The sequence below is a fragment of the Cyprinodon tularosa genome, unplaced genomic scaffold (assembly GCF_016077235.1).
Source record: "Cyprinodon tularosa strain WSP-4 unplaced genomic scaffold, ASM1607723v1 ctg62, whole genome shotgun sequence".
NCBI classification, from domain to species: domain Eukaryota; kingdom Metazoa; phylum Chordata; class Actinopteri; order Cyprinodontiformes; family Cyprinodontidae; genus Cyprinodon; species Cyprinodon tularosa.
In genome coordinates, this window is record NW_024039363.1 from 676,609 (window position 1) to 698,243 (window position 21,635).

A 21,635-nucleotide genomic window follows, 5' to 3' on the forward strand; every position below is an offset into this window, starting at 1 on the left:
AGATAACCGCACCCTGGAGAGGATTGTGAAACAAAACCCATTCAAAAATGTGGGGGAGATTCACAAAGAGTGGACTGCAGCTGGAGTGAGTGCTTCAAGAACCACCACACACAGACGTATGAAAGACATGGGTTTCTGCTGTCGCATTCCTTGTGTCAAGCCACTCTTGAACCACAGACAGCGTCAGAAGCGTCTTGCCTGGGCTAAAGAGAAACAGGACTGGACTGCTGGTGAGTGGTCCAAAGTCATGTTCTCTGATGAAAGTAAATTTTGCATTTCCTTTGGAAATCAAGGTCCCAGAGTCTGGAGGAAAAGAAGAGAGGCACTTCATCCACGTTGCTTGAAGTCCAGTGTAAAGTTCCACAGTCAGTGATGGTTTGGGGTGCCATGTCATCTGCTGGTGTTGGTCCATTGTGTTTTCTGAGGTCCAGGGTCAACGCAGCCACATTCCAGGAAGTTTTAGAGCACTTCATGCTTCCTGCAGCTGACCAACTTTTTGGAGATGCAGATTTCATTTTCCAACAGGACTTGGCACCTGCACACAGTGCCAAAGCTACCAGTACCTGGTTGAAGGACCATGGTATCCCTGTTCTTAATTGGCCAGCAAACTCTCCTGACCTTAACCCCATAGAAAATCTATGGGGTATTGTGAAGAAGAAGATGCAATACACCAGACCCAACAATTCAGAAGAGCTAAAAGCCACTATTAGAGCAACCTGGGCTATCATAACACCTGAGCAGTGCCACAGACTGATCGACTCCATGCCACGCCGCATTGCTGCAGTATTACAGGCCAAAGGAGGCCCAACTAAATACTGAGTGCTGTACATGCTCATACTTTTCATGTTCATACTTTTCAGTTCGCCAACATTTCTATAAATCCTTTGTTTTTATTGGTCTTCAGTAATATTCTAATTTTCTGATATGATGAATTTGAGATTTTCATTTGTTGTCATTTGTAATCATCAAAATTAAACAAAATAAACATCTGAAATATATGAGTTTGTATGTAATGTATGAATATAATATACAAGTTTCACTTTTTAAATGGAATTACTGAAATCAATCTACTTTTTCATGATATTCTAATTTTATGACCAGCACCTGTAGTTTAAGTTAAGGTAAGAGATAGGAACTATAAGCTCTAACAATTGGACAGAGCAATGCAGTACGGGTGGATAAATTCAAATAACCAATAAACCAATAGATTCATTTCTATGTTTTTCTATGCAGCCAGCCAGCTGTTTCACACAGGGCATGTTAATACATTGCATTGAAGATTGTCTTTATATTGTACAACATGTGAAAACAGGTAATGAGTATTTTTACAAGCTACAGAATTTGTTATCCTTAAAAATAATCACATATTTGCCAAATTGAACATTTAACAATGAAACTTACATAACAGTAAAGAGCTTAACATTAAAAGGTCAGTGACATTTTTTAAAATGTATTTTAGTCTAGGACATATGAAGTGTTCCTCCTGAAATTAATGCAGTAGAAAGACTATCAGATTCAGTTCCGGCGAGAAGGAAAGCCTTCTGCAAGCGCATCAGGCTCACCTTATGTGGGTCAAGATTGATGTTTCTGACTTAAACCCTTCCCAAAATAGCTGTGGGTGTAATCACCAACGAATTCATTAAGCACAGCTGGAGCGGCTCGAGGAGTTGAGGTGAGCACGTCTGTGCATAATTCCCCTGGGATGAGTCTTTGTGTCTAGTAAAAAAAGGTGGCTGAAAGCTGCACGATGCTCTAAAACAAACAATAGATTTATTGATCAGCTCACTTAAAGTCTGAAACTAAATGACACCGTTATAGATTGAGCTACTGAATACGGCAAAAATATGGGTCATCAGTTATGTTCTAATTATGTCCTTCGTATAAATTATTGAGTCAGTCTAATATGGATGAAGAAGGGTTCGGCATGCTGTCCTGTCCAGCACAGCGGATTTTCAGTGCATGCTCAGATTAAGCCAGACAGTACATGTGGTAGATTTATATATAAAATCCTGCTCTTTTTTGCATTTCTTCTCATATTTAATGAGTTTAGATTTTCAAGCAAATTTTAATATAATTAAAAGATCAAAAAATTCAAATAATCATTTCATTAATTTAGGTAAAAATCCAAAGTCAACAAGGCTTTATGTGAAAAGGTTTTTAAATCATGAAAAAAGTCGCAGGGAAATCATATTTAAATGGCAAATCATTCAGGCTTAAACATGTATATAAATGTACTCTTTATCAGAAGATATTGTCCCAAAATTTAGAAAATTTCTATAAAAAAAGAAATCCTGTTCATTATCTTATGCAGTTTGTTGCATGTTAGTTATACGTCAGCTTGTACACCTAAATTCGGCTAATCGTATATCAATGGTCATCTGTCATTCAAATTTTTTTAGACATAGCATCTTGATCTATATGTTGCAGCTAATATATGCAACGGTTAAAATAAGACATAAGAATCATTTACTTTACAATTGAGTTCCACCCCAATGTTCACAGGGATGGATGTCTTTGTCTTCAGCAGGCGTAGAGCTAATGGAACTCTCAGCGTTGCGAGGCAAAGGCTCAAACATGTATGGCTGTAAGCCTTCTACACCAAACTAAGCTTCTGCCGCCGTGGCGTCCTCTTCCACATCTTTGTCCCAACTTTCCTCCTCTAAATAAAAAATGTATGAGGAGGAGACTCATCCACAACCTCTGACACATTACTCTGCTCCTCTTGCATGTTTCCTCTGTCCATAGCGTTCCTTGACAGTGTTGTTTCTGAGTCACCAATTCAGTGCTACTTGGTCCGAATTTAATTTCCCATTGCAAACCTACTAGCACTAAGTTGCTAAATGGTTAGCAAGATGCTTCCGACAAACCGGCCACAAACTAACTTGCTTGCGAACCTTCCACCACAATAATCCCGCCCTCTTGATAAACAACCAATCACATTCACTTTATTCACTCATGCAAAGTCATGCACCACTCAGGAGACTTCCGAAATGCAACGGTTGGAAAGTAACCATATTTTATTATCACAATAAATTAATTCAAGCCCTTTTCTACTGCAAGACCAGCAGCATCAGAATCACTAAATCACGAAACAGTGATTTACGTTTCCAGGAGCTGCAAACCTACCAAACTACCGTACTAACTGCAAGAGCCCCCTGACAACTAATCCCAGTGGTCACAAAGGAACCCTGGAAAACATCTAAACTTTGGCTCCACTTTGCTATGGATTCAATTCGACAGTGACTTGACAATAAAGGCATCCATGGAGAAGTTTTGAAGCTAAAATAACTGCTGATCAAAAAGATCACAAAGGTCCATCTTATATCTCATCAAATCCTCTTGGTGGTAAGTATATGTCCTGCTGTGTCAGGTTTAAAACTGGCACAGCATTTTAGAAAAATAGAAAACATAACAACAATCAGACGGTCAGACAGCGTGCACAAGGAGAAATGGCTTTATGCATGCTCTTGCACGCGTTTAATAGACATTCCCTCTCAGGAGCGGGTACAGGGTTGTGCATGTTCTATTTTTTAAAAGTGGAGAGTGCTGGTCTTTTCCTTCCACAATACCTTTGAGCAAACAATATGAACCCATAACAACATCATCAATTTATAAAAATCGATAAGTAATATGGTGTGCAGGAGGTCAATGAAAAATTATGTTTTCCAATGCTGTACACATTTGTGTAATAAATAAATTTAAACAATAATTTGCGTTATAGGCATAAAAATCAGTGGTCATAACTTGCAACCAGCGTGGCGCGGTGCCAGGCAAACAAAGCTGCAGGTGTGTCTCGGATCATGGATCCCAAAGGGAAAAAAAGGAAGATAGATAATGAGAGAAGAGGATTCAAAGAATGGACTGAATCATTTGCTTTCATTATTAAAGTGGAAGGATTGCCTGCATTTTTGCTCTGTAATGAGAGGTTGTCAAAAAATAAAAATTTGGAAAGGCATTTCCAGGGAAGGCAAGCTAAATATGCAGCCGACCTCCAAGCCGGGAGTGAGACAAGCAGTGCGATTGCAGAACTTCTGGATAAATTAGAGCAAAGATAGATTTTAGAAGTGGATTGCATCTCCAACTCCACTACGGCTGCTAGTTTTGTTGAGGGGATGGAAAACCATCCACAGATCTATCAGGTAGCTCTCTGATGCAGAGATGTGAACTTTCTTCCATTTTCCCCCCAAATCTTAAAAAAAAAAATCACACCAAGGAACGATGGTGACGGAGGATGTGGGATTTTAGGGTTAGAGAGCACTGCTCTGATGGACTTCAGTTCCTACTTGGTTCCTCATGACTCTAAACTCCTCCAAACAGAAACATGTCCAACATAGAAAGATTCCTTTATCATGTTTCTATAATTTCATCAATTCAACAAAACCTAAACCGCTCAGTGAAGGGCGGTGAAGCTGCGCGCAGTGAGAGCGTTCACGGCTCCTCCCTCACCTCATGCTGCTATGTGACATTTGCTCCAGGATAAACGTTCAATCATGAATGCTTATTCTATATGTAAGCCCACACAGTCCTTTTCCATAGTGTGATAATACACTTGTTGACATACGAGGCATATATAAGACTTTTACATTTTTGCGGCTCCAGACAGATTTATTTTTATTTTTATTTTTTTTGGTCCAATATGGCTCTTTGATCAGTTTGGGTTTCCGACCCCTGAGTTAGGGTAAATGGTCGAAAGCACTAAAGACCTCTGAGTTAGGGCAAAGCACTAAAGAACTGGACTGCAGGATGTTTAATGTAATGAAATTAAGATTTTTTAAAGTGGCTTTGCAAAAGTCTGGACTTAAATCTGGTTGACCTGAAACTCTCCAATGTGTCTGAATTAGAACAATTCTCCAAGATTGGTTAGATACTGTGAAGCCAAGCTGGTCTGGATAGAATTCTTTCACTTAATAAATAAAATCATAATCTATAAATGTTTTTTTGTAGAAAAATAAAAAAAAGTAAATTGTTTAATGATCAAAAAATGTCAGTGTGAACAAAAGCAAGAATCTGTATGGAAGGAAATATGAGAGCAATTTAAAGATCTAAAAAGCCAACCTTCTGGAGAGGGGTCAGCTCTCTCAGAGACAAAGAGACATGCGGTCACGTCTCTACTACGTCTAGCCTCTTTGAGCAGAGATGAAATCACAGTGCAGTGCTTTTCCTTGCACTCAGATATTATTATATACATTTATTTCTTTGTTTTTTTCGGCAGAATACCTCCAAACGCGCTCTCTGCCTCCTGTGAGACTGCTCTCCCTAAGGCCTCCACAACTGCTCTTTGCCTTTGTGTTTTTAAAACACAGATTACGAGGGAACCAAATGTGTCATCACATTACACGGCATTGTGTCTCAGCAAAAACACACAGGCAGCTCCCTGACAATTAACTACCCACTCTCGACTGAGTAATGCCGCCGAGCCTCCAAAGAGACCCCTTTTTAATGTCACCAGATGACACCATGTTACACAAGCGCAACGCTGTGGCTCGGTCTGCTGAGGCAGCCTGCTGAAAGGAAAATATTGCACTTTGTACGGTCAGTGCAGCAACGACTTGGGATGAACTAGTGTGAAAGACAGCTAGAACTGCTTCCCCTGAGGGTTGTTTAGTGTGATCTGCAAGCCTGCCTCATTTAAAGCTTGACTGTCATCTTAAGTGATCACAGTCCACCTATATATGCTATTAGCAGCATTGTTGCAGGTATAGCAAAATATTTTATTTAAATAAATGGAACCTGAGGTGATGCTACACTATAATATTTGATCATCATTATGGGATTATTAAGAGGAAGTGGTTCTTAAAGGAGGACTATTCGCCTGGGGCTACTGCTGGCAAATATTTGGCAAGTGAGGGCGGGGAGCTGTCACCATGGCAACGATGGCACACCGTAGTGGAAATGTGGCAAAAGGATAGTTAACAGTTGCACTGATATGGGACAATAAAAAAGTTTGTCGAATAGATGACTATTGAAATTTCTTGTGGGGAGAGACAAAGAATTAAGAGTAAAGTACATCAGAAACTAAGCAGCAAGATAGCAAGCAGGAGCTTTTTAGCATTATATTCAAAAAGTATGAATCAATCGGGTCAAACATTATGTTTGTCAACAGGTGATGGATGTGATTGTGGACCCAAACGCAGAGTACAAGGAGGCAGAGATGAGTTTGTGCTTATTTAATGAAGATGCAAAGGCAAGAGAAGAAAAGTCCAAAAACAAAATAGAGAAACCCAAAAACCAGGAGATGTCAGGGAAAACACACATGTGGAGCAAAGATACAAGAAACCAGCAATGAGGAACTGCACAGGAGGTGTATATATGGGGGACAGAACAAAGAATGGGCCAATCAGCTGATATGGAGCAGGTGTGGATAGAAATATCTAGAAGAGAGCTAGGGGAAAGGAGACCGGCACAAAGTGGCAACAGAGTAACTCAAAAAATGCTTAAATATGACACAAAATGGAAACGAAACCAATGACCAACAAAACAGAATGACATAAATAACTGAAAACCCAAAAAGAAACTCAAAAAGAAGTTCAAAGGGGGAGAAACATAACATTATTACATTTTTGAGTGCATTTAAGGACACATGTTCAGTCACTCTGCATTGAACTGGAACTCTGGACAGCAGCATAACCTGCAGTTCAACTAAACTGACAGCCCCTAGTTGTTCTAGGACTTATCTAATGGCATAGAAGCTTTTGGAGAGTTGCAAGAGTTGTGTTTAAAAGTTTCAAACCCTCCCCCCAATTTAATGATGCTGTCCTCTAGTGTATTTCTTTCATAACTTGCAATAATACTACTACTTAATGCTTTTTGTAAACCTTTTAACTTCTCTTTATTTTTATTTTGGGCCTTTTTAACTTATTTTCCTGTTTTTTAAATGGATATGACAGCTTATCAGGCTAACGTTCGAGGAACGCTCAGACCTTAGAAGATGTTAATCGATGAATCGATGAAACATGAAATGCAATCATTGAAGATCCCACAGAGGACCTGAAGCACATTATTCTATTCTACTGTATGGAAGGTTTTCAGCCAATAGCTCTTTTGGTATCAAGCTTTTAGAGTTAAAGTATAATTTTATAAATTAAGATTGTCATGCAGTTTGTTTGCTGATAACATATTCTAAATATCTCATTTTAAGTTGTCCTTTGCCTAAATAGGGAGGCTGTAGCTTTCTTACACTCATATATTTATTAAACAAAGAGTAATTATTTACCAGTATCCATGTCTGTTATTCTAATGAATCTATCTTACGGCTAATGAAAACTCCAAATTCAGTTTCTTATGAAATTAGGGTGTTGCACACAATGGCTTTTTCAAATACACACATCTGTGGTGAGTGCAAAATTAATCAACTACTTTGTTGAAGAACCTTTTGATTCAATTCCAGCTCATTTTTCTTGATTTCACACTTAACATTAATTATAGTTCTCATTAGCATTAATTATAGAGAATCAGCTGAATCTGGAATAAAGTTCAACCATTCTAATAGAAATTTTCCTGCCAAAGTGGTATTTAGCAGAATGCTGTCTAAAGATTAAAATTATCCTGAAGAAAAAGTAAAGCCTGAAAAATGTGTATTGCACTGCAAACAATATGTAGAGTGAAGCGTTCATTCATGGCTAGAAAACTAAAGACGAGGAGGATTTTATTCATCAGCATCAGGGATTTTCATTAGCATCAAGGTCAGAGTAGACATAAAAATAAACAAAAGAATTACTTGATAGGAGAAAAAAAAAATAAATCAACGTTTTGGAATTGCCAAGCCTGAATTGGGAACTGATTACGACAGAAAATCTTCCTATTTGCTGTAAAAAAGCTGGAGAAAGGTAAAGGTGGCAGATATTACCAAGTAATGATGCATAATGTTGGTAGCTTCCTACCAAGAATGAAAAATAAATCTTTTTGTATTGGTGTAAGAACTGAAGATACATACTTAGATTTTGCAGCTATGAAGTATTTTCTTATTTTTTTCCTCAAAACATATAGACTTGTCTCAAAAATAAACCGTGCAGAAAAAGGTCATATGGTTTAAAACCCCAGTAGAGTAACTGGCTGATTTCCTCCAAGTAACGTATGCAAATGTTAACTTGTTTAAGAATTAAATGTCTAATAGGCTAAAATTTTAAAGAATGTTTTCCTATTTTCATTAGTGTCCCATAAAGAAAAGTTTAACACATATTCCACAGTGTATATTCCACCTAGAAAAAAGAAGGTTTTAGCTTTTAAAATAAAAAGTTATAAATGAAAAACTTTGAAAAAATATTGTAAACAGTTTGATACACTGTTTGGAACTCAAATTTAAAACATAATCAATCACACAATCTTTCATATTCTGTATCTGCAGGCAACTTGGAGTTTAAGTTATCTAAAACCCCCATGACACATGGTGCAGTGAAAACTCGAACCATGTTTAAAAAACATTGAATTCAAAAATACTTTATTAATCTAAAAGGGAAATTAAATGTTGCAGTAACTCATACATTATTTTTTTTAAACAGGTGTTGTAGGTGTTGATAGCTGTAGGCAGAAAGGATCTTGTGTATCGGCCTGTTTTGCACCAGATCTGGAGAAGCCTTTCACTGAAGACACTCTGTTGTTCTTTAAACATCTACTGAAGAGGATGCTCACTGTTGTCCATAATTTTCTTCATTTTATGAAGCATTCTTCTGAGTGAAATAATCTCCAGAGGTTCCAGGGGACTTCCTAGAACAGAACTGTCCTTGTTGAGCTTTTTTAAAGTCATTAGCTCTAATACTGTTACCCCGGCAGAGGATGGAAAAAGAGATCAGACTCTCCACAACAGACTTATAGAAGATATGTAGCATCTTTCTGCAAACACTGAAGGACCTAAGCTTCCTTAGGAAGAACATTCTGCTCTGTCGCCTCTTGTAGACGGCTTCACAGATGTGTCTCCAGTCTATTTTTTTGTCAAGGTGTTGAATGAATGTGTTTCTCCACTAAGCCACAACTGGCTAATAAGTCTGTTACTGGGAGAGTAAAACAGCAGTTAGGTTTGGAAGCATTGGCTTCAGAAATATCTGAATATATAACCTATCACCAACCACTGGCTTTCTGGTTTGTGGGTGGGAAACGTGAGAACCCATCTATGCACAAGGAAAACATGAAAACCACACACAGAAAAGCCCTGACTTAAATGGATTTAAAGCTTGAACGGCTCTTTGGCTCTATGCAGCCTGATTAGCAACAATAAAATGATTAGGAACGAAGAAAAAAAGTCAAATGAAAAAAAAGCATACAGAAATATTGATCAAGGTTAATAGGTTAAAAAAAAAAAAAAGGACGGCTTCATCTAAGAAAAGTATTAGAAAATAAAGTAAACAAATCATCTGTTAAAATAAACAGATGTTTTCCACAGCATCTTTCTGAAAATCTCCCAATATATAAATCTTTTAATAACGGCCATTAAAATATGAGTTTCTTAGAAGATCTAATGGTAGAAATGTTCAGGATTGTAGCCATCTTCAATCATGATTGATCAAAAGCTTCTTTCATGTTTCAAGCAACAACAAAAAAATCGACTCCACTGCAGTCTTGTTGATTAGCCAGCAAGGCTCATTTAGCATCATTCATCATTTATAGCAGATCAGGCCGATTTGATTTGTCTGCATTGTTATATGACCTGTTTTGTTTTATCTTAAGTTATGCAGAAAAGAGCAAAATGTAATTCATTAATCAATCAAATGACATTGTTGCACAAAAAAAGATACTTTTATACTTTACTTAACTTTTAACCTTAAAAAAGGGGTATTAATAAGTGACAATAATTCATGAGCAAATGTCTAAAAAAACAGATAAAAATGCAGTTTTAAGTTATACTTTTGGTCATATTTCCTTGTACGTCTTCCAAACAAACTGACACAGATATTTCTCCTCTCTGTCTCTGTTGCAGAGTTTTAATGAGGGTGTTTTGTCTGAAGCCCAAACTGTGGCAGTCTCTCTAAGGTGACATAAGGAAGTCTTGTGTCACTCTGTATGTAGGGGCGTTTTCTGGCACATCTACTAGAAGCCTGTTGGGCACACATTATGGAAGATCTGACAGGCCACCAGTTCAGCTTAGGGTGATTTTTTTCCTATCTGTGATTAAATAATTGAAAAGATTATTTTTAGGGGTTGATAAAACTGTTTGGAAGAACTGGAAGAATATATAATGTAGAGAAAGATCAAGACCAATACAGGTTAACACAAGTGGAAGGGTGACATGTGATAACATAAAACTCAGTCTGACACAGCCCAGATAAACTGTTGCCATGATAACAAAATGGAAATGTCCCACTTTGCTGCTACAGTAGCCAAACAGTGAGCAGAAGGGAAGTAAAGGCTGAGGGACTGAAGCGAGGTAATAAAACAGTTATTATTTTTATGTACTTTTAGTTTATTTGTATCAATCCCATCCTTAACTCTAAGACTGCTGGACCAAATAATTTAAGGAAAATTGAAAGGACCAATAAAGGGCCCTTTTTCTCAGTAAACATTTCAAGTGTCTGATCTAAAAGGCTTGTCCTTTTGCATGGATGCATATCATTAAACGTATATATGTTTGGTTTGTTGAAAAGGTTTCAATTGCTCTTTAAGTTTTCTGTGACGGATATCAGCGAGATTACATCTTTCAAAAAAAATATGTTTTAACTCTTGAGTTTCTTTGTTAGATAAAACTTACATTAATAAACACACAGACTAAATCAAGACTATAATGTTGGATTAAAGATTTTGCAAGTTTACAAGTTTCTTATAACCTGGATGCTGCTTTGTCTCTTAAGAATGTACTTAGTGACTCGAGTGCTGAATAATTCATGCATTTGTGAGTTAATTTAAGGAAACAAAAATTACTAAGACTATCAAAACTCATTGTTTTATATTTCTCAAGCGTGGTACAGTGATGCCATATTGGCTTGTCCATAAGTTTTATGGCTCAGTCATGTAGTGAGCCTATGCATTTAGTTGCAGTGGGAGCAGTTTGTGCACAAGTTTTCATGCAATATATTTGAGAGAACACCAGCGCATGCATGTAACGCAGGGAATGCAATACTTTGTATTGTTTTTAACTTTTCTCAATATACTTATAAGTTGAGGATCTCAAACTAATCCAAGGTACAGTATTTAAATTCTGTAACTGGAGGAAATTCTTAATTTTTTAATTCAATTAGGCGGACTGAAACAATTAATCATAATTAATAGATTATAAGAATAAACATCAACTAATTTATTAATAGATTGTAAACTGGGGTGTATACTCTAAAAAGTGCCTTTAGCTGACAGAGCGACCTACTTTGAGCAGCAATTATTCAAAATTGTAAAAAAAAAAAATGTGTAAACATTTTGCATTTAAGGTATAACTCGTTTTCGTCTGTCAATATGCTCTATCCAGAACTCCTCAAGTGAAAAGGTTTTAGTTTCACCTGGTTTAATTTCACAAAAAAATTTCTTTATTGAACCTTTGGCTATCCGATTATTAATTAATAAATCGATTTGCAAAATAATCGTTACTTGCAGCACTAAATTCAAAAATGAATATTTTTTGAAAAAAATAAATATTTTTTTAAGTTCTGTTATCTTTCTGTATTTATTTGGTTTATCAGCCAGAGTATTTTAATACTTTCAAAGTAAATCATTGTTACCTTTAGCACTGTATATAAAATTTGTTTAATATATGTCTTTTGCTTTTTACAGCTAATATACAAATTTGTTTCTTAAACCTTTCTAAGTCAGAAAATCAGTATCAAGTTGGCTAAAGCTATTTTTTTTCACGAGTTTTTATATTTCAATGAAAGTTGGAAGCAATTTTCACTTTGAAAATGAAATAAAGAAAATTATTAAATCACAGATTAAAATATTGGAAAAATTATGCTAAAATGATTATTATTTTAATTTATTTTAAAATCATGGATATATTCAGTATGCCCAACAAATCTATTATTGCTGGGTGTGTTCTCCAAACATCACAACAGCTTTCTTAATTGGGTCAATCTTATACAGTATGTAGAAATAAGATATGATTAAAAAAACTAACTATATGAAAAAAAAGACAAAGCTAAAGCTTGAATTTAGCTTAGCTTTGTAGCTAAACCAGGTGGATTACAACTTAAAATCTTGTTCCAATGCAGAACCTGTCTCAACCAACAGTTATGTTAGTTAATAACTTTAGTAACTTGATATACTGACTCATTAAATAACTCAGAACAACACATGTATGTAGTTCTCTCCCACACATGACAGATGAGTACAGCTAAAGGTTAAATGAACCAACGTCTTCAGTTATATTGAAGCTATAATCAAGTTAAAGTTTAACAACCACTTCAAAACAAACCCAGGCAGTTTCTAATCATTGTATCAGAAGTCCACAAACCATAATTCAGTATCAGAAATGAGAGCTGTGGTGTGGATTCAATTATATCTGATATCAATGGAAAACAGTCCAACTCATTAAGACATTCAGACTTTCTTTACGTTTGTATTAATTCACAGCAGGAGGCCCCTTCAAATTATTACAAAAGCCCTTCTGATGTAATATGATGTTTATTAGGACTCCCTTTTAAGAGTTGCTTAGTTCTCAGCCTCCTGTTCCAACACTTTTGCTCTTTGATTGGTTAATGAGGTGCACAGCTCCTTTCTGAGTGATTGGCTCCACACCTACTCTGTCATTAGGCCCTGGTGACAGTTTCTCATCGCAGATACGTCATGCACGCTAATGTCGCCCACGGTGCTGACAAATGCCCCCGGGGAAGGTGGAGCTACCTACACCTCACGCACTCATCTGTGCAAGTAATAAATACACAATAATTACCAGCTAATGAGAAACAGAATACCAGAGTAGGTATGTGAATTAGTTTTATAGGAGGCATCAAAAATGGGGCTGATTGTAGCTAAAGATGCGTCTCCATGGAAGCACAGAGCTGCATGGATACGGAAAACAGTGGAGGGAAGTAAAAGGACTGGTCTCCAGTCAGACAGTTATCTCTGTGTTTGCAATGCCACTCATTAATAAGAAATCTGTTACATTTGCCATTTAAAAATGTTAATGCAAGTCTCAAAGATAATGTCTCAATGGCACAGTTCCCTGTAGATATATTCAAATGAATCTTCTCATATTTTTCCACATTATAACCCTAATCTCCAGTGCAGTTTAATTTAATATTGTTGCAATAAACACACAACTACAGTATGAATTAGAATGAAAATGATACATGGCTTTCTAATTAGTTAAGCTCTTCTTAATTTAATATCTCAGAATAAAATCCAGGTACATCATTTCACAATGGTGTTCTCCCTGTGCAGTTTAATTTCCATACAGGGATTTTCTATTGTGAGTGTGAGATGTAAGTCGCATCAGTCAAAGTCGACTAGTCAAGGATTCCAATTTTTGGCAAATGTCTTAGAATGTAGTAATTCTTTAAATGGCATTGGAGGTTTGTGTATCTTCAACACAGAAACACAGCCAACAGACCAGATATAGTTGCTGAAAAAGGTTAAAGCTGATTTAGGCTATAAAACAACACTACGGTTGTTAAATCCCATGCAGCAATATTCAATCCATCATCCATGACTGGTAAAACACAGTTACCTATGAAGACATGGCAGTCTACCTGAACTGAGGCAATCGGAGCAAGGAGAGCATAAATCAGAGGCAGCCAAGAGACCCGTGGTTACTCTGAAAGCTGAGGGGATCCCCATTAAAGGTAGTAAAATGGGTTGATAAGACAAATCTTAGGCAGTCAGTTTAAGACACAATATCTAAAGTGTATTAAAGTGGTAGGAAGGAGAATCATACTGTGGGACACTTCAGCAGGTACAGGAAATCTGCTCAACCTGTAAAGCCCTTCAGCCTAGATGAGAGGTAAACTTTTCAAGAGGACTATCTACAGCAACTGCTACAGCGTAATGCCTTAGATAATTTACTAAATTAATGTATAAGGACACCCTGGGGTAAATTAAATACATAAATAAAAAAATAATCGGCTAGAAGATTTGGAGAGTTGCTTGGGCAAAGACATATTTTTGATCATATGAAGGTGAGCATGTCAGGCCTTTTCCCCTCCTGTTGCAAGTTAGAATCTCTACCAAAGCACTGCCTGATTCTATATTACCAGATTTTAATTGTACTGAAGTCGCATTCAGCAGCCACAATATAAACCACAGTTTCATCCTGCTCTCCTTCCTCTGCTCTGGGTGTTTTGCCTCTTCTCTTTCAAATCTTAGCAGAAGAAGCCAAAATGATTAAAAGCCAACTTTTGACTTCATAATCTCTGCACCCTCACACTTTCATCTATGAAAACTGCTTAATCCTTGTGTATTTATTTAGTCTGGCACCTATGCCTTCAACTCTTCCTGCTCCTTTGCTTCTTTCGACACTTTCAGCATTGTTACGCCTTCAACGCTTTGTTCTCCAACTGCCTCTCTCACAAACATCTTGCATCTTTTGTCCAATCGGAGGACTCTCCTCCCAGCCATGGGTTCTCAACTCTCCAGATGGCGCGGCCCTTTTCCACAGAAGCTCAGCTTCAAAGGCTGCAAAGGAGCAGGAGGAAGAGGCAATGGAAAAGAACATGAAGTACTTCACCTGACATGAAGTAAAAAGAGGAGGAACATAATTTTTAAAGGCTGATATATCCTAATAGTTTTGGTACAACATTTTTTAAAAAGTCAAATTTTAGTCTCAATAAGTCAAAACTTGTTACATTTATTTTCCATCCATCCATTTTCGAACACGCTTAATCCCAAGTGGGGTCGCTGGTGCCTTTTTCCAGCTGTCAATGGGCAAGAGGCAGGGTACACTCTGGACAGGTTGCCAGTCCATCGCAGGGCAACACTCAAAAGAATCATATATAGTGTTGTTTTCGGTTCAGCCATTTTCCCCACATAATGTTCTCTAAATAGCTCCATACATTTCTGTGCTTCATTTAACATCATTTCAACGCACCACAGAAATACTGAAACAAGTTTTTCTCAGTGAGTACCCCTTTGCCATAGAGAGATTTGCTGTTGTGCCAGTGTAGCAATTAGTCCTGGAAATAGCAGGAGGGTCCAATTGTTGTGTTTCTGACCAGGCGGTCAGTAGTTGGGTCTGAACAAGCTTTAAAATGCTGATTTATTAGTGCATCCCCAGTATTTATTGAGGAGGAGTAAGGAAAACCTTACTGCAAATACCCCCTAACAAGTCCTTATTGTCTTCAATGTAATTAGTTAAGTCTCTGCTACAGTAACATTAAAACTTAATTTACGACCAATTTAAATTAAAGAAATTTAAGTAAATGGACCATGGATCCAATTAGGTTTGTTTAATCACACAGAAAAAAATGTTACCTTCATTTTTCAGCGACAAATGTTTCTTTTTTCCAACACAATAACTGCATGAGTCACAAAATAACAAATAAGAATGAAAAACACAAGAGGACTGAGAATGGAAATAAAAAACAAGCACGTGGGCAGAGCAAAAAAGAGGAGTGCTGACGTCTAAATAATATTAGTGTGTAGTATAAAACTCAGCATGCCCATATGACAGGCTGTGTCACTGATGCTGATTCTCCACAGCAGATGATGCTACAGCCAAAAATGACTGCATACCAAAGTACTATACAGCATGCATAAATGACGCCACCTTCACATTCTTTCTAAAAAAAAATACTTTTTAAGTTCTATTTTATCCTAAAAATTAACAAAAGATGCATTTAAGAAGGTGAAAAGTTAACCAGCCCCTGCCACGGGGGCTGCATCAGCTCTGCCTACCACCCACACAATTCCCTTCAGTAATAAAAAAAAAAATCCTTTGACGTGGTCCTACTCCAACAGCAGTCTGCAACTCACAACTAAGCTGTAGAAGGGGGTAAACACATGAGAATTAAAAGAAAAAAACACACCCAAGCATGTCAATGCACAGCAAGAAACCAGAGAAAAAACATCATCTGTTAAAAACTCTTAGTCTACATTAGAGTCAAGTCTAATACACTGTTATCCTTATCGATATGGTCCTAAGGATCGGGATAAGAACCAGTGTTCATTAGGAATAGCAACTTAAGATAACATCTCTGCAGCAAATAATGTATTCTGCCAGCTGATGACCAAGAAAGTTAGGTTGCTGGGGCGCCAATAGTACCGCCCACTTTTGGCTATTATTCCACATAATACACAATCATCAGGGTTCCCACGGGTCCTTAAAAAGCCTTAAAAGTAATTGAATTCTTCAAGATAAAACTAAGGCCTTAATTGGTATCAAAATGTCTTAAATCAGTCTTTTGTCGGTCTTAATTTGTAAAACATCATAAATAGGATTATTTTTATCACGATTTATTTTTGTAATCTAAATAAAACGTTAAAATTGACAATTTGTTTTGTTTTGTTTTTAAATAACGACTCGCCATTATTGGTTCCGTCCCGATAGCGGAATCAATAAAAGCGTTGTTGCGGCCGGGACATTTGGGAGATGCACCATTAACTTTTTGTCTGGAAAATATGAGCAAGTGTAAATGTAACCAAAATTGTCTCCAGCCAAGAGTTTTCTCCATGGCTAAAACCAGGGAACATACATGAGGCAACGTGTATTTTGTGCAAGAAGTAATTCAAGCTCGGAACGATGGGAATTAAGGCAGTGGAGTCGCACATGCGAAGCACGAAACACAAAACGTCAAAATCGAGTTACCGAGAAACAGCCGGTATTTCTCAGTTTTGTTTCACCCTTGTCTCTGCAACGCCTCCACTTATCACCAAATCAAACATACTAAGAAAACGATACAAAGAAAAATAGCTGCAAAAAAGACTTAGCACTGGCTATGTTGTGGCTTTAAAACTGATTTGTTTTGTTCCCTGCTAAAACAAACTTGGGAATTCAGTTAAATAATTGTTAAAATATATCTGTCATTTGTGCGTTTTTAGCTTTCTTCCTGTATGGGAAGTTTTTCAAAATTTGAAACATTACTGCAGTGGTTTATGTTAAAATAAACCTTTGGGTTAAGTTGTCGCAAGCAGGTTTTTCTTGTGTTTCTTGTGAATTTGGTCTTAAATTTTTATTTCAAGTGGCATTAAAAAGTCTTAAAAAGTCTTGAATTTAACTTGCCTTAATCTGTAGGAACCCTGATCATTATGATAAGCATACTGATTGAGAAGTTGCACTTTATATCATAATTCTGTTCTTAGCTATGTGAAATATTTCTTTTTTTTTTTAGAGCATTTTTCTATCTTATTCAATGCCTCATATGTAAAGTTTATAGATGTTAACATTTGTTTTCAAGACAAGTAGGTCTAGACCATAGTATATCCAATGCATGGCTGCCATGCTATACTAATGGAAATGCTTGCGTAAGCCACTAATTTCCCTTGAACTATTTAAGCTTTGTGTGTCGCCGTTGCTCTTTGAAATGTTGCCACTAGTCATTAATGGAGTTGTCAGAACACTCTTACCTATATGGCTCTGGTTTTAGTGTTCACTCCATTAAAAAAAGCAAGATCTCATGTTATATCCAGAACACAATAAAAAAAAAAAACTCAGAGCAAAAGAGGCTGCTTAAGCTTGCGTGCACATATTAATAGACAAATTAAGTGGAAAGAAAAAATGTGGTTTAATATAATTTGAGTTTAGCATATGCCACAGATGAATCACACACAGTATATATTAAGTGTCTCATCCGAGCCAACGAGAAGGACTCAAACTCCTCTTTACAGATAAAAGTAGAATGTGGAAATCAGAGTCCTGGGGTTTTGATGAAGGCAAGAGAGACACAGATTTCAGGTTTCACCAAGTTCCAGTGGTGATTTAATAAGTCCTGTCATTGGCTTGTGTTGATTCACTGTGTGTTATCAAGTCTAAAGGTCTGGCAGTGACCTGTCACTCTGCATTGATTCTACAGTAATTCACCCTAAATGAACCCAAAACAAGTACTGAGAGCGTATAATGTGCAATAAATGGGCTTACTTTTCAGTAAGCCAACATTTTATCTTTAAAAACCTCTTTGTATTAACAGATATCAATAACTTAAATAGAAAACTCTGTTGGTAATGTCTATTTGTACACTACACTTTAGTATGACAACTGAAAAGAATATTTCTTTAATGATTCATGTAGACCTACAAAAAATACTTCTAATAATATTCTAGTACTCCATAAAAATATTGCAACATGCCTCTTAATCCATCTGTGGACTTTGCTAACAAGCAAATATAAGGCCATCAGGATCATGTTACATAAGAACAAATTAATCAGTTAGGTGCAAAGTCTTTCTGGCAATTAAAATGTCAATTATTTGTAACTTTAGTTTATATCAGTATGAGTCTAGGTGCAGTTTCTACCTGGAAGGATGCATCTCATTGATTCAAAGGCTGTTACTCTGCTGCCACACCTCTGAACAATAAACACTAATTGCTCAATGAGTTGCACCTGGAAGTGGCCATTGTTGACAGCAAGCTGCAAGAGTATAAAAAATGGAGATGGAACATTCTAAGCTACAGGACAGAGAGTTTTCTCAGGTCTGTATCCAATCTTGTCTTTAGCAACTGCTGAAGCCATGGGGCCAAGACTCTTTCTGAGGTATGGTTCATTGCATGTTGTTTTTAAGTGCTTGCCTTAATGATTCTAAAGGAAGTCTTATTTGCAGCGTTGCCTGGATTTCTTTGTTGTTGGCTTGGACCCTCTTCAAAGAGGCAGAAGGTAAGCTTTAACTTCAACCTACTGAAATGTTGTGGGTAATTTTTATTTTAAAATATTTTGTCCTTGTTAGCACTCGCTGTGGGTCGGAAAACTGGTGCCAAGCTGAACCTTGGAGAAACTTCGGATGACTTTGAAGGCGGTCTGTCTTTTGATGAGGGAGAGCAGAAGCCATCTAAAGTGATAAACAAGGAATACAAGAAGGCTCCACCAGCACAGCCACTGAAGCTGTTCTCAGGTGACCAAAATCTGATCACTAAGCCGCATTCTAACGTGGAGAGAATTGTTGGTGGTGCTTCTAGACAATGGGAGTCCAATGTGTTGGAGCCAATCACTTTTCCTCTGAAATCAGTGGACCAAGCTCAACCCAAGCCACTTTATGAGTCCCAGTCCTCCCCTTTGGTTTATGGAAGCAAAAAGCCTGTCCCACCAAGATATGGCAAGATTACAACTGGAATCCAAAAGGTGAAGCCCAAGCCTGTCCTTCCCTCCAATTTTGCTTTCTTCCCCCCTAGCTTTGAGTCTGTGGTTCCTAGCAGTGGAGTTGGTAATAATGTTGCTGGTTCCACTTTCCAGCAGGGAAACCTTGATTCAACACAGGGTGTTTATTCAACTAATGCTATCAGTCCTGGATCTCCAACCCCAGAAGAGGAGGATGATGATCAGATCTCCAATCAAGAGTCTAACCTGATAGAATCAGCTGGCAAAGCCCCCATTCAAAAGCAAATTTCTTGGATTTCACCAGCAGTTTCTATTCCTCTTCAAAGTGAATCCAGGCGCACACCAGAGTGGTTTGGACAGAGTAATGAAATTGACGATTCAGCTAATTTTGCTCAACCAACTTTGGCCAGATGGCTATGGGCCTTCCCGCCGTCCTATTTCTCTGGTTTCTACTGGCCTAATATAATGGGTCCTCTGGGTAGATCTCTTCCAGCAAAAGCCACAGACCCACTGAATGTGCTGTTGCCCCCAAAAGGCTTCGTCATGCATTCAAAGAATCGGTACCAGCGACGAAGGATTCAGAAATCTAAACTGACCTACACACCTCACTACCAGATGTTAAAGGGGAAACCTGGCAAGGGAGGGCAGAACTCTCACCCCTCCAACGTCTGAAAAATGCAGAGGTTAGTTCCTTTCAGATCCACTCTATATCTTAATAGAATAACTGTCCTAATGGTTTGTTTTCGTTTTTCTTCTGCAGAATGACTTTCCTCTAAGAATTTGAGAACAATAAACTTTTAAAATTGCTTCATTCTCATGTCATCTTTATACCTATTTTGCACCAGACTAACTTGTAGAAGTGTCTTACCTTGGCATTGAAATCCTTGTTTCCCAAATCCCCTGCAACAAAGCAAAATGGGCTTTCTGATTAAAGCAGACTATTTGATCTTTATATGCATATTGTTTTCATTCTGCAATGTAGAGAAACTTTAAATCCCATTTTAAAAAAAAAGGCTCACCATATGAAATCTGTACAGTGACTACAGAACGTCGGTTGCTTGAAGAACCTTGCAGTAAACTTGTGGTTCTTCACTTCGTGCACATTCTTCTGTCTCAAAGCTCCTTTTCGGGCGAATCTATTTCCAACCCCCGCAGAATCGTTGTAATGTAGAAGATGCTCAGCCATTGCGGAGGAGGAAAGTTAAAAAAGCCACAACTTCTCCAGTCCCGAGCGGCTGCCGGTGATGCGCTCCTCTGACTGAGCTTCGGACTGAGCGCTCCTTTCATTCAAAGTGACGCTGCAGAGGAGCCTGCTTTTACGTAGCTTACGTGGGAAAATTCACGCGAAATCACAGAAACCGGCCATGTACTACGCTTCTACTGAAACGTAAGAGCCGAATGAGAGGAGCCTGTTATGAAGCTTTTCCTGTAAAGTGAAACATCCTGCCTGCATATATTAAATCTATATGCAGTTTTCTGCAAATTACACTTTTTGCAGTTTTCTTATATTTGGTCTGTTTAGGCTCAAGTTGTATGAGGGGAGCTGACATTCACTTTCATGCATTAGAAGAAATTGGGAAAAGGTTTGCATTATAGGTGAGCGTTAAAATGTATGTTTATATGGTCTTAAAGGCAACGCCTCCCCATTTCAGAAGCGCTTCCATTTTAAACTGTAGTTACTGTGCGCCCTCGTGTGGTCATGTCAAACTTCACGTTTCAAATTGTTTATTTCAGGGTGGGGTTGGAATATTTAAGGCTTCTAAATTCTGTTTAATTAGTAACTTCAAAATTAACTATTGGCGTTTTTTGGAAAATTTTTGGGTGTGTGTTTTTTTTTTTTTTTTTTTTTTTTTTTTTTTTTGTGTGTAGTTGTGAAGCCTAATACAAAATGGTTTCCAAATTTGTAGGATTTTCCTGTGGAATTTTATAGCCAGTTATCTAATTTCAAAACCATATTTTGTTCTGCGTATTTTTGGTCCCAATGATGCCTTCAGTCACTTGTATTTGATTTACTGGCAAAACTTATTAGATGGAAATGAAAATTCACAATGAATTTAGGAACTTCATGTTAAAGTGATTCAAATAGGACAAACATGCAATTATGACAGCCTCTGCTAATTCAATGTAAAGGTTTGCCACTGGATTTATGTGTGTGTGTGTATATATATATATATAGCTTTTTTTTTCATGCATGTTTTCCTTTTGAAATGCTTCAAGAGCCACTACAAAATTAACATGGACCTTTTTATTTTGGACTACCAGGTTAATTGAGAGAACTTTATTGTCTCTTAATTTTGGACTGTAATCTTGCACTTAAAAAAATGTGATTTAAATTAACTTATCCCAATGCCTTAGAAATGTTAACTATTTGTTCAATGTATTATATTAAGTATTTAGTTCTGTTAATTTCAAAGATCTTTGTTTATACCTTACAAAAATCCAAAATTTTAATCCCCCCCCCCCCCCCCCCCCCCCCCACCCAGAATATTGATTTATTAAATGACAAAATGTTATGGTCATATCATGGATGACATAAACAAAAAGA

At 37.2% G+C, this 21,635-nt stretch overlaps 2 protein-coding genes across 3 annotated transcripts in view; one reads left to right on the top strand and one right to left on the bottom strand.

Annotated features, from left to right (window-relative positions):
- si:ch73-374l24.1 (protein kinase C alpha type) overlaps positions 1 to 20,276 on the bottom strand; it is a 183,142-nt gene extending 162,866 nt beyond the window's left edge. For both annotated transcript variants that reach the window (XM_038307773.1, XM_038307774.1), the window contains exons 1-2: positions 20,110 to 20,276; positions 19,959 to 19,990 (exon numbers count right to left, since the gene is read on the bottom strand). In XM_038307773.1, coding sequence (XP_038163701.1) covers positions 19,959 to 19,990; positions 20,110 to 20,276 — 199 coding nt within the window. The remainder of the gene's footprint in view (positions 1 to 19,958; positions 19,991 to 20,109) is intronic.
- LOC119798354 lies at positions 18,373 to 19,767 on the top strand. Its single transcript, XM_038307776.1, has 3 exons — positions 18,373 to 18,532; positions 18,600 to 18,652; positions 18,723 to 19,767. Exons 1-3 carry the CDS (start codon positions 18,510 to 18,512, stop codon positions 19,760 to 19,762), a joined length of 1,116 nt encoding a protein of 371 aa, XP_038163704.1. The 5' UTR covers positions 18,373 to 18,509; the 3' UTR covers positions 19,763 to 19,767.
- Positions 20,277 to 21,635: the final 1,359 nt, after the last annotated feature.